At 37.5% G+C, this 14,172-nt stretch overlaps 1 protein-coding gene across 1 annotated transcript in view; it reads right to left on the bottom strand.

The window, feature by feature from the left end:
* LOC132342825 (low-density lipoprotein receptor-related protein 4-like) overlaps positions 1-8,456 on the bottom strand; it is an 87,429-nt gene extending 78,973 nt beyond the window's left edge. The window contains exon 1 of the mRNA XM_059877469.1: positions 8,235-8,456. Within this exon, the coding sequence (XP_059733452.1) occupies positions 8,235-8,396 (162 nt within the window). The 5' untranslated portion in view covers positions 8,397-8,456. The remainder of the gene's footprint in view (positions 1-8,234) is intronic.
* Positions 8,457-14,172: the final 5,716 nt, after the last annotated feature.

Here is a 14,172-nt window from a genome sequence, read left to right as displayed (position 1 = left end):
ATTCAAGCATTTATGTGAAATGTATGTAAAATAAAGCACTGTTTTTAGTTCATTAAAAATGTGAAGTTTGGTATCTAGAATTCTACTTTGAACATATTATTTAAAATGTAATATATCATAGGGATGATGAACTTCTATCAGTATAAGTAAACAATGAGTTGAGTTGGCTATGTAACTGAGAAATCGATTTTTCCATTCATTGCTGAAATTAACTATTCACTTTAACAGATATTTTAGATATCAAATATGAAGTAAAACAGATTACAATGTGGATATTCCATGTTAGGAATTTACTTCTTGGCTTAGATATATGACTGGGTTGCAGTAGATTCAAATATTTACAGGAAAAATATGACATTATTTAACTTTATATTTTAAAATAGTATAGAACATCATTATATAGAAAGAATATGTATAAGCATATACATGAGATAAATGTTGGAGGAAATATCAGAGAGTAAAATTTTAAAGTTATTATCTCTTCTTTATTTTGGCCTTTTCCTGTCCCCATTATTTTCTGCCTCGTCTCATAATAAGTTTGATATTTTATTAAACACTCAGGATTATAACTCCTTTAGAATGTGTCTCTACTTGAATTTTAAAGGAAGAGTCAACAAACTATGACCTGAAGACCAATCCGGGTCCACTACCTCTCTTTGTAAACAAAGTTTTCTTATAATACAGTCATAATTATGCGTGCATGCATGCTAAGTTGCTTCAGTAGTGTCCGACTCTTTGCAACCCTATGGCCTGAAGCCTGCCAGGCTCTTCTGTCCATGGAATTCTCCAGGCAAGAATACTGGAGTGGATTGCCATGCTCTCCTCCAGGGGATCTTCCTGATCCAGGTATCGAAACTGCACTTCCTACAACGCGTGCATTGCAGACGGATTCTTTACCACTGAGCCACCAGGGAAGCCCACAGTCATAATCATTTGTAGAGAAATAGTATATAGCTTCTTTGGTGCTAAAACAGTGGAGCTGGGTAGATGAAATAGGCAAAATCTAAAATATTTTACTACAGGACTCTACAGAAAAGATTTGCGGACCTGTGTTCTAAAATGTTCTAAATTCTGCTTATGATTTCTAGAACATCCCATTAAGTGTATACATATCAACATAGCAGCATGCTGTACTGAAAGATCTGCATACCAGTGAAGTACTCCATACCAGGAAGGTCATGGTAGATTAAGTTGATTATGTTATGTAACAAAGTCATCTGTAGAAAAGTTTGGGATTCAGACAATGACAATTTTCCTTAGAAAGCCTGTGTGTACACAAATACCCAGCATGAAATAAATTCCCTCACAAAAAGTAGATGAATCTGGTCAATTGCATTTCAGGATATAATGTAAGTGCAAACTGAACTGATGCATCACATAAATAAAGCAATACAAGCTGACAGTTCACATAGGCTCTGAAAGAAGCTAATTATAAACTATTTTTTTAATAGGAAAAAGGCAAAGTTTTATCTTATTGCTTACTTTAGTCTCATAAAAGCTTGAGTACAACTCAATTATTGAGAGGTGAATTAATAATTTTGTACATTATATATGTCCTTTGTCTCTTTTCTGTTTATTTACTTGTATGTGTGTTTTCTGCTGAATTCCTCAAGTCCTATGAATTCACTGACCATTAACCACAATTTAGAACAAGGAAGCAGAATTTAAAGGCTGTGGAAATTAATTTACTCTTGCCCTTATGGTTCAGCTCTATTAAAAGAGTTAGCTAAGCTAAGCTAAGCTAAGTTGCTTCAGTCGTGTCCGACTCTGTGCGACCCCAGAGACGGCAGCCCACCAGGCTCCCCCGTCCCTGGAATTCTCCAGGCAAGAACACTGGAGTGGGTTGCCATTTCCTTCTCCAATGCATGAAAGTGAAAAGTGAAAGTGAAGTCGCTCAGTCATGTCCGACCTAGCGACCCCAGGGACGGCAGCCTACCAGGCTCCTCCGTCCATGGGATATTCCAGGCAAGAGTACTGGAGTGGGGTGCCATCGCCTTCTCCCATTAAAAGAGTTGGAAACAGGCTAAAATTTTTCATTAAAATTAGGTCTTCCTGTTACCTATTGACTTTATTAATTATTTCTGCAAAACTAAAATAAATTGTTACTTTGTTTAGTGTCAAAGTACATAATTATTGTCTTATGCAGAAGCTAAATTTATCTAGGAATAAGTTTAGACCTATTACTAAATTTTTGAAGAGTAAAAATGAAGATAACTGGCTTCTTTCCATTTTTAGGAACCATTTTTTTTCTAAGATTTTCTTTTTAAAATTATATTTAGCTGATTCCTTTTACTTTTCTTGATAATCACATTGCTAGGAACATTACAGATTCTCAAAACAGTTTTTGCTCTTAATTGATTCAAAACTCTTGAGTTTTCTTTGTTTTTGATGTAAAAGTTGTCTATAAATATTAACGTTAAAATGACGTTTAAAGAGCTATTTTGTCCTAGAAAACAAAAAAGAGGTTTCCTATGGATAAAATCCATTAATAATTAACATTGTTTTGATATCTCAGTGTTAACAGTTTCTAAGCAAAATAAATCAATCTGTGAGAGAATAAAGTTAAGCCAGAAAAGTTGTATCTCATTGAAAACAGATACTATACCTCTAAAACTAGATGACATTTAGATTTGCTTTTAATTGCATTTTTATTGGGTAACAATCCATATTTTCATTAAAAAAGAGTAGTTAAGAATATTAGGACAGAAGATTATATGAATCTGCTAAATCCATAACATAATTTGATCTCCCCAAATTCAAATCCAATACTTAATTGTTAGCAAAGCTCAGTGCCTGAGAAATAATAGCAATTCTGTTTGATTGTGTGTTCTAGTAAAAGTGAATTGAAGTATATTTTCATGAAAGAAAAACAAGACAGGTGATTGTGTACAGAATTTACTAATACTTTATTTCCTATGTGTTTAAGATTAAATTGTGGCACAAAAAACTTTTCTTATATTTCTGAAACTTACTATGTATTTGATGTAGACAAGAAGTCAAAAGATGTTGGCTTTAATTTCTATTCTCTCTATGCTTAAATGAGTAACCCAAAGTCTTTAGCTAAATATCAAGTTTGATACCTGCAGTGCTCTGAGAGGATTCAATCTCCCAGACAGGATATCATGGCTTTTTGGTTGGCAGAACTGCCAGAACTTTCTGGATTTTCCACTAAGAACCTGACATCATCATTTGAATCAAAAAATCTCTCCTGAAAATGTCATTATGTATCAAAGGACTCAATTTCAACATTTCTAACTTAGAACATTATTAGCTTCTTCCAGGAAGTAGCATCAGTTTTTGTTATTGCTATATACACATACAGATAATTTTATCTAGCTGAGTATTTTTTTTCTCATTTGCACAACAAAACTGAACTAAATGATCTTTTCATTTTCTTTCAGCTTGTTAGAATTTTTGAGTCTATGAGGTAAAACTTTTATGGCAGAGAAACCTAGTCTTGGGTGACTGAAAACACTGTATTGGAATGTCCACAGCTATTCCAATGACAAAGTTCCAGAATCCACACTACCAAGGAGAACTGCAGGGAGGAGGGAGGGGCAGTGAAGGGGATGGAGACTAGGAACAAACAGACAAAAAAGACAAATGTACTTCTTGTGATGATTTCATGTAATGGCCCAGGTCCCTTCTAGTGCTTTTTGGAAAATTTCATTGCAATGACCTATAATAAGTAGAAAGGTCTCTCTTTTTCATCAAGTGATAATGAGTATGCACTTAAGAACAAGGTAGTAATTATTCGTCTTATACTTCTAGTAATTTCTTCTGTTTCCTCATCCTAGAGTTTATTTCCATGATGATATGCAAGGCTAGGTGCACGGATCTAATCATATACCTTTCCTTAATATAGTGTAGGCACTTTCATTTATCCCATAAATCTTGGCAATTTTAGCCCAGGATATGAATAAAATAAAATAGATAGGATGTTTTCCTTATATTTTATTATTTTTTACTTCTTTTTTTAATATCCTCTATGTGCAATACATAGCAAGTTTCAGAAAGACAAGGAAAGTATTATTTGGGGATCATACAAATGTTACTTCATAGAGAGTTAGAAAAAAAATAGAGTTATACTCTATAGCTGCAGAAGCAGACAGCTAGACACAGGGATAAAGAACAGTCAGCCTTTGAAATTACAACTGTGAAACCCTGAAACTCCAGCTGTGTAATCCTAGGTAAGTGTCTTAACCTCTCTGAATAATCCTTATTCTGAAAATTAAATGGAATAACAAACATAAGAATGTCTGACAATTTGTGGGAGGCCAACATAGGTTAACTCCTTCCCTTGACCCCATATTATCATAATGGAATCTCCTCACTGGCACTCACTGTGAAATTATATATATAAAACAGACAAACTTTCCTTGTCTTTCTGAAACTTACTATGTATGCCGGTAAAACCGTTTTTTGACAAAAACCTTTCAATGCTTAATAAATGGCCAGGATTGAGCCTCTAGAAAAAGTTCTATCATTACAAATTCTTTGAAGGCCCTGCCTCACTTATGTTTCCACTTGGAAAAACTATTCACCCACCCAGTAGCTACAAAAGGGTAATCATAGTTATATGTACCAATCAAAGGATTCAGAATCAAAAAGAAACCAGTGCTAAATCAATAACAAACAAACACTGAAACAAAGGAAGGAATCTATGTGCTATGGATTGTTTGTATTCTACTTAAGCTTGTAGACTGTGTGTATATTCCTAGGTAGTGATTTGTAAAGATGTGTGTTTTCTTTCCTGTGTGCTCATTCAGTCATGTCTGACTCTTTGCAACTCCATGGATCATAGCCCATCAGGTTGTCCATGGAATTTTTCCAGGCAAGAATACTGGAGTGGGCTGCCATTTCCTTCTCCAAGGGATCTTCCAACCTAGGGATTGGACCCATGTCTCCTGCATTGGCAGGCAAATTCTTTACCACTAGCACTATCTATGAAGCCCCCCAGGGAGTTTGGAAGAGAGGAAAAGAGCAGCACAATATGAAGAAAGAAAGAGATGAGTGAACATTAATCTCAGAGAGGACCAGACATTAACACTTTTCCATATATTAATCATACTAATGATAAAAAATAACCATCACTATAGAAATTATTTTCTTGAAAGTGGTATCAGAGAGAATATGAATTTAATTTAAACTCAGGAATTTGCTGAAATAGAGATTATATATGAAATGTTCATCTCTTGGTATCTCCTGCTCCTTCACTATTAAAGTCTAATTCAAGAGTATTTTCTGTCCTTTTGAAAACAGTTTGAGTTGAGAGAAACTGTACCAATTGCTCTGCTTACACAGGCAGTGTAAAGTGAAGTGCTCAGCAATTATATGGTGGATTTGATCAGTTTTGACAGCCAGTACTGAAACTCAAGCCAGAATCCCCTGCTCTTTTCTTCCACAGCAGGTTCTGGGACTGAATTATATGACTAACTGCATCAAATTTCTATTTTAGCTTGGCAATGGCCTCACAAATCCTCCATGTGCAAAATGGCCTTCCTGATCAATGCTAACAATTCTATATGTCATGGCTATTTTACAACTTCCATATCAAAATACATAAAATAATGATGGATAAAAATATTTAAATGCCCTTTGCAATACTCTAGATTGTCTTACATGAAAGTCATTCCAGAATGCTGCCTGTCTTCAATGCCTACAACCTGTATTCACCAAGTAGAATTTTTGACAAGAGAATCTTAGTACAATTTACAATCAGTTAAATGTAAATTAGTTCAGGAAGTTCTTCTCATTCTTTCCTTGAAACATGGCCAAGAATCATGTGGATTATCTGAATCATTTCCTTAGTGCATTACTTTAATCATATAAGAAACGCATGGTATTCACGTTGACAGTATTTCCTTTACAATAATATATTAGCAAAATGACCTAAAGATAAAGGTCATTAACATTAACTAGGCACTGATTCTATAATCCAAACCCAAATAACTGTCTAGAGAGCCTATAAGGGACTGTACCACTCGCTTTGGATACTCATAAAATTAAAGCAATCTCTCCAAAATGTTTTAACGTGCAATGATCATTTTAACTTAGAGATACATACACACAGAAAAGAGGGATGAGATCTCACTTCTGAGATGAAAGCAAATTAACATCATGGCAATTTCTTTCACAGCACATCATGGGGCAGTGCCAGCAGGCCACAGATGTATAACTCATGAGGAGCCTAAAGAGACATCTGTGAGGTGAGGGAAAATGTAGTATGCGTTCAAAGTCCAATTTAGTAATGAAATGTAACCACGCCACAGATGAATGTCTCAAATATACAAAGAAAAAGAGGAAAAATATCTTTTGTATACCTTTTCTTTTTCCACTCTAGATTAGTTAAAAGCAAAAAGTTCTAGTTCATATGTACCAGTGGACCAACTGAAGTGAGAGAGGAAAAAGAGACAAGAATGAGATAGAGATGGGGGGTGGGTGTGGAGAGAGATTTATCCTTCCTCTCGATTTTGAAGCAAAATTAAATTCAAATATGTTCATGTTAAATTTGATAAGATACTGTTACAAAAATTTTCTTAGTCATTTTCTGTTTTCATTATAGCTTCTGGGCTGTCCTCTGTCAGGAAAGACATGAATCATGTCAAGACCACTGACCGAGAGTACCTGTGTTTCTTTGCTTCATGGCTCTTATGGAACATATTTGTATCAAACCTTGACTATTATAATCCAGGTCATACAGGGAGAATCAAAATCAGAGAATATCTCCTTTAATAAAATCACTTAGGCAATTCACCAAAAATATTTACTCCTTTAAGAACCTAGTATTATGTAGATAATTTCCCTAACTGCCACTGTTTCCCATACTTACAATTGAGAGAAATTAAGGAAGAGAGAGAAAGACAGAGTGACTGAGAAAGAGAGAGATGAAGAAAGAAAAATGAAAGACAAAAGGAATTTTTGTTAGAGAAAATACTTTAGAAATTTTCTATTTTATAGGTTTCCAAATATTTGCAGAAGAGAAATAATCTCCTTGGAAAACACTTTGAGAATGATTTCTCATGATCACACTTTGTTGTCTGTTTGCAGGCTAGATTCTAAAAACTGAACAGTGACCATGTTTTTTTCATTCTTTAATCTATGTTTTGGTTCAAGCACTGTCTGGCATGTGAAAATAAATATTTTTGGAATAAATGAAAGAATGAATTTAAAAAAAATTAATTTCTTAGTCAAAAAAGAAAGCTTCCAATTAAAATGTTATTGCTGTATGAATTTTTGACAGGCTAACAATTTTTTTGTGATATTTCTAACATGATTTCTAATTCATGAGCATGTCCTGGGGCTGATCACATTTTGCCAAGTTACCCATGCAAACAACAAGATCAGGTCACCCATGGATATCCTGGGAGCCAAGGTTGTGATCTCCTTCCTCTCTTTACTTCCATTCCAGAAGGTCAATCAGTTGGAATACCTCAACATTTAATAGGGAATGATTACCAGCCTTCGGAAACAAATTTGATGTGAAAAGAAAAGGGAAATTATGCCTTTCTTAATTCTTTTTTCCCCTCTTTGGGGATGGGCTTGGGGTTTCATCAATTTAGAAGTTGGAGGGGATTGAACCAATGAGTATCGCTGAAGAAGCTGAAGTTGAACGGTTCTATGAAGACCTACAAGACCTTTTAGAACTCACAGCCAAAAAAGATGTCCTTTTCATTATAGGGCACTGGGATGCAAAAGTAGGAAGTCAAGAAACACCTGGAGTGATAGGCAAATTTGGCCTCGGAGTACAGAATGAAGCAGGGCAAAGGCTAACAGAGTTTTCCCAAGTGAATGCACTAGTTATAGCAAACACCCTCTTCCCATGACACAAGAGAAGACTCTACACATGGACATCACCAGATGGTCAACACAGAAATCAGATTGATTATATTCTTTGCAGCCAAAGATGGAGAAGCTCTATACAGTCAGCAAAAACAAAACCAGGATCTGACTGTGGCTCAGATCATGAACTCCTTATTGCCAAATGCAGACTTAAATTGAAGAAAGTAGGGAAAACCACTAGACCATTCAGTATGACCTAAGTCAAATCCCTTATGATTATATAGTGCAAAAGAAAGAAAAAAGAGATGATCAAATTATTTTATACAGTTCCACTTATACTTTTTTATGTGATGAGAAATTTATTTTTCTGTGATTTCACTCTAAAATACTCCAAATATTATATATCAATTTAAGATTGATATTGAGGTTTGTAGATTCACAAAACTACTAACCTTCTCTGGTGCAATTGATTTCATCACTGAAGTCTCCACAGTCATTGTCACCATCACAGGCCCAATGGCCTGGGATACATCTGCCACTGGAACAACTGAACTGGTTATCAAAGCAGGAATGTACACAGCCAACCTCATCACTCCCATCTCCACAGTCATCATCTAGAAAGAAGCATTAACAACCAGGTAGTGAAAAATTATCCATGGAGAAACATTTTCTTATGAAATACTTAACATTTGTTTTTGGTATTGAGTGCTTTCTTCTGTTATTGAAAAAAATGAACGATAAATCAATCATCAACATTTCCCATGAGCAGTGGGAAAATTATTTCCATTTTTATATTGCTTTGTTTCTGATTGAATGCCAACTACTAAATTAAAGAGGAAAACATCCTTCACTTTGGATTTTGAAGCTTAATTTCTATTTCACTCAGAAATGACTAACCACTGACTGGATTAAACTATACAACATGAAATAATTATGAAGTGGGGAAGACAGTGGTGATTGTAGGAATTTCCTGAAATGATACAGCTTGTGATATAATTATTGTTGGAAAATTACTATTTTTAAAAATTTTTTAAATTTACTATTTTTAAAATTACCTATAAGCTCTATGCCCTAGTGTTTATAACTATCTTTAATTCAGATCCCTTTTCTCCATTCTCCCACATGAGGGCTCACTCTGTACCCTTACACCACTGGTTCTTAAGTATGTATTTATATCAGGAAATTGTTTGTACACTATCATTAGCAATGATTTATATTCTATATTAACAATTGCTGCAGGAGGGAAGCAAGGGGAATGTGAAGTGAAAACAGATTAAATTCAAACTAATGGCTGAGGTTGCATCAATTTATGTATAATTCATTTACCTGTATTTGGCATAATTTAACATAATGATAGAACTGAGTGAAGAAAAAATATCATTTGTACATAAAAAGCCAACGTGACAGAGTTGAGATCATCTGGATCTTCCATAATAATTTATGAACTACTCCATCCTGACATTACAGAGCATTTTACATCAATGCTTTGAGGAACCTGAATTGTCCAGGATATTTTCTCAATTGTTCCCTTCATGTCTTGTTTGTAGACTTAGACTAGATCTAGCATAATATCTGAAAACAAATCCCCATCATAGATAGCCCCAAGGGACTGCCATTGAGCTCCATTGTCCTTAATGCTAATCCCCATTGACAGGCCATCTGCCCTCTCACCACTTGTCTCAGCCATTTTGCTGGACTTGGCAAACTTCTCTTACAAACCAGCTCTGAAAGAAGTGAAGCTGCACAGACAGCCAGGCCTCCAATCAAATCAGTGCAGTCTAGTGAACATTTGGTACTTGCCAGAGTCGCAGTGCCACTTGCTGCTAATGCATCTTCCACTTTTGCATATAAACTGAGTTAGTGGTTCACAAGTTGGGAATTCTGTGAAAGATATAAAAACATCCAATAGGAAAGATGTTACTGATTATGTTTGACATCTCTTCATTTTTCTTGCAGTATAATGAATCTAAACAGTCCTTCATCAAGTGATTTTCCTTTATTTTAGTCCCAGAAATATACTCCTACAAAAGTTATTTAAAGTATGCATACCCTGTGTCCAAAAAATGCTGAACTTTGCAAACTTCTGACTTCACTCAGTTCTATCATTATATTAATATGTTATTGTGTTTGACTTCATTTGTTTCCTATTTGCTAATGTAATCAGAGCTCTGCCCCTCTCTTCCACACAGTCCATAGAGGAAACATTAGATAAGCAAATAAAGTGACAGTAACTATTTGAGGACACAGGATATGCATAATTTTAGTATCTTTTATAGGAATACATTTCAGTGACTAAAAGCCAAAGAAAATCACATGATGAACGACTGTTTAGATTCATTATGCGGCAAGAAAAATGAAAAGATGTCAATTCCCCCACATCAAGGAACTCAACCTTCTCTCAGTGAAGAACAGCTGCATAGAGCTCTATACTACTGCACTGAAAAGTGACATATGTGTTTTAAAGCAGGCTTCCCTGGTAGCTCAGCTGGTAAAGAATCTGCCCGCAATGCAGGAGACTCTGGTTTGATTTTTGGGTTGGGAAGATCCTCTGGAAAAGGGATAAGTTACAAGTCTTTTTCTGAACATAGGGAGCTGAAGCAGAAAAGTTAAATCCAACTTTGCCTGAATGATGTCAATATCTTAAGCTGAGAGTAAGGAAACAAACACAAACAAAAAACTCAGTTTAGTTGCTATCATACATGTTAGGTAGTTAGAATAGGAATAAGGAGTCCAAAATGGTGGTGGCTAAAAGACAAGGAAGGGAAAAGCCTGTGAAAACAGAATAAAGGAAGATCTGAAGACCAGAGTGAGAATCTCAGGTAAAACAAACAACTCTCCTAGCTAGCCCAGTTTACATAGGGCAGGCTCAGGGGGAGGAGAGAAAACATATAAAAAGAGGGGCCTCTCTTCTCTTAACGTCTTTTGGGTTGGCATGCCTTCATGCCTCAAGGATGTATTTTCTTTTACTTTCTAAATAAAACGGAGCTGTAACATGGAGCTGTAACATGGAGCTGTAACACTGGCCTGACTCAGGGCTGTAATGCTGGTCCGTATGTCGCTTCAAATTTTTGTTGTGACAAGACAGAACCTGGGAAATTACACACTCCCCTGACATCTATGGTACCATTTGTCAGATTTAATCTGGCTGAAACGACCTCCTCTCGCCCCCACGAGGAGGAGACCATGCACAGCAGGAATCCAACTCTGAATGAAGCTCCCATGGCGGAAGCTGAACAGGAAGAAAACCCAGCACAAGGGAAGTGACAAGAAGCCCAGAGTACCGGAAACTGGGACAGCGAAAAACAAACTCAGCAGAAAGCTCACGTGACTCAGTCTCAGATTCCAGAAGACCTCCAGTTAAGGCAGGAGGTCCTCACACCTATGGCTGAAAGGACATATGCCTAACAAAATCTTAATTCCTTGATCTTAGTTTTCTGAATGTTGAGCTTTAAGCCACCTTTTTCACTCTCCTCTTTCACTTTCATCAAGAGGCTCTTTAGTTCCTCTTCACTTTCTGCTATAAGGGTGGTGTCATCTTCATATCTGAGGTTATCGATATTTCTCCTGGCAATCTTGATTCCAGCTTGTGCTTCCTCCAGCCCAGTGTTTCTCATGATGTACTCTGCATATAAGTTAAATAAGCAGGTTGACAATATACAGCCTTGACATACTCCCTTTCCTATTTGGAACCAGTCTGTTGTTCCATGTCCAGTTCTAACTGTTGTCTTCTGACCTGCATACAGATTTCTCAGGAGGCAGGTCAGGTGGTCTGGTATTCCCATCTCTTTCAGAATTTTCCACAGTTTATTGTGATCCACATAGTCAAAGGCTTTGGCATAGTCAATAAAGCAGAAATAGATGTTTTTCTGGAACTCGCTTGCTTTTTCAATGATCCAGCAGATGTTCACAATTTGATCTCTGGTTCCACTGCCTTTTCTAAAACCAGCTTGAACATCTGGAAGTTCACAGTTCACATATTGCTGAAGCCTGGCTTGGAGAATTTTAAGCATTACTTTACTAGCATGTGAGATGAGTGCAATTGTGCAGTAGTTTGAGCATTCTTTGGCATTGCCTTTCTTTGGGATTGGAATGAAAACTGACCTTTTCCAGTCCTGTGGCCACTGCTGAGTCTTCCAAATTTGCTGGCATATTGAGTGCAGCACTTGCACAGCATCATCTTTCAGGATTTGAAATAGCTCAACTGGAATTCCATCACCTCCACTAGCTTTGTTCATAGTGATGCTTTCTGCTTTGCCCTACATTTTATATTTGCAACATGGGATTTCTCCCTCTTGTTTTCATTGCTTGACAAATGAAGCACCTGCTTGGACAGGGCACAAGGCTACAGTATTTAAGGAACACTGAGGGTGAGCAATGTGGCGTCCCCTCAGAGATAGTATTGGTGGGGCAGGAAAGACAGACTGTAAATAAACTGCCATCCAGGGAGGCCACAGCAGAAGCACTAAGGGTTGGGATTTTTAAGGACCGACAAAAATCAGTATGATGCTATCTCCAAAGTCTGAGAAAAAATAACTGTCAATTTAGAACATTATGTTATTAAATGCTCATTCAAGGATGAAGATGAAAATATTTTCATCCAAATAAAAGCTGAGAGCATTCACCATTAAGATACTCTCACTAAAGACATTTCTTCACGGTAAAAAAAAAAAAAATCTTAATTCCTTTACAATCTCTTGTTTCTTGTTTACTCGAACCCCCCACTAACAGGTGAGCAGCAGTGGGTGCAACTGAGGGACCCTGGAAGGGGCTACTCCTCAGTGTGTCCCAAAGGCTCCACTATCTGCTGGGCCCCAGTAGCCATTGCTCAAGCAGGTGGGGGTTCTTCTGTCCATAATCTTCTTTTGTGCCAAGGGTCAGGCCAATGAAAACTGTTAGCACAGGTCAGATATTTAGCAAATTTTCTGGCAGGTTATGAAGGGGATTCCTCAGTGTGTTTTTTCCCACTGCTTTTACCTCCTGTCCTTCAGCTCTTTTCTCCCGGGACTTGAGCCTAGCCAAAACGCATCGTGCCTGGCTTTAGGACCTAATGAAGCTCAAGATCTGATGTCTCATTGCAAAACTTCAGTTAGAGACACAAAGATAGGTAAGAGGTGGATTTGTTCCTGTTCAGAGAGAAGCACACTCCACAGGGTGTGGGCCATCACAGAGGAGAGTGCAGTAGCCCTGGAATGTGGTGTGTCTATTTTTTGCCAGCTAGGTGAATTCATATGCTAATGAGTGGGAGGATCTCCCAACCATTGGGGAACCAACCACTCCTCTGTCTTTTGACAGTGCCTTGGAACTGTCCTGCCAGTTCTGGGTGTGTCACTTAGCTTGCAGATTGGGGATCAAGGTGTATTTGAATTTGACTTGTCATCATGGACCCATTTGATTTTAATCAGGTTTATGTTTATGCCCTTGGGACAACCAGAAAGTAGCTAGCTCTTGAGAGGGAAATAATGTATAATATCCAATCCCTCAAGATATTCAGGCCTTCATCTTCTATGTTTCCTACAATATGTGCAACAAGAGCCATCTCTCAGTGGACCTGCTAGGGCAGGTGACAGGCACACAATGCCTGCTGGAAATTCATCTGCTGGCATCCCTTCAAGGGCAATTGGGCTTCCAGGGATAATGTTTGCCACTTTGGGAGTTAGCCCTGCAGGCCGTTTGGGCCTAAACCTTTACCACCCTTTTCCTAAAGTTACAAACATACCCCTGGATCAAATTTCCACTCCACTTTTATGGAACATCTGGTCTGTTGCCTCTTATCAATTTGTTCTTAAGCCAATTACTATCTCTTACTACTAGGACCCTGCCCCCTTGTAGACAACACTGTTCCATCCCACTTATTAAAATATCTTAATTCTCCTAACAGGACCAGATAACCCATTCTTTTGTCATTACTTCTGTTATTACCTAAAGTGGGTCTATGACAATGAAATGTTTACCACTGGAGACATCCTAACCTACTCTTATAGAGGACTAGGGGAAGAAATCAGTGACTTACTTTCCCTTAGAGCAGTAAGAGGATAAGGCTTATGGCTGCTTCACCAGGTTCACAGTCTCAGGGCACAGGCTTGGATTGCTTTATGTCATGATATCTATTCCCATCTGCGGTGAACAAGCTGGCAATGAGTTAAAATTACAACCCCTTAGTCCTACCCAGCATTGGTCACACTGGAGACCTTGGGGATGCCCAACTCCAATCCGGGGGTCCCAGGAGGTTGACCTGACTTGATCTGCCTAGGAATCTGGTCCTTGAAACGTTGTCATGCTTCAACCTGCTCAGGTATCCACCAGTCCAAGAGTCCTAGGAGGTCGACATGCCTTAACCTGCGCAGGGATCCAACTCTTGGGAGGCTGACCCGCCTCAACCTGCCTGGGAAT

This window comes from Bos taurus, chromosome 2 (assembly GCF_002263795.3).
Source record: "Bos taurus isolate L1 Dominette 01449 registration number 42190680 breed Hereford chromosome 2, ARS-UCD2.0, whole genome shotgun sequence".
Lineage (NCBI taxonomy): Eukaryota > Metazoa > Chordata > Mammalia > Artiodactyla > Bovidae > Bos > Bos taurus.
Note: the sequence above shows the minus strand (reverse complement) of the source record. Positions and strands in the feature narration are given on the sequence as shown.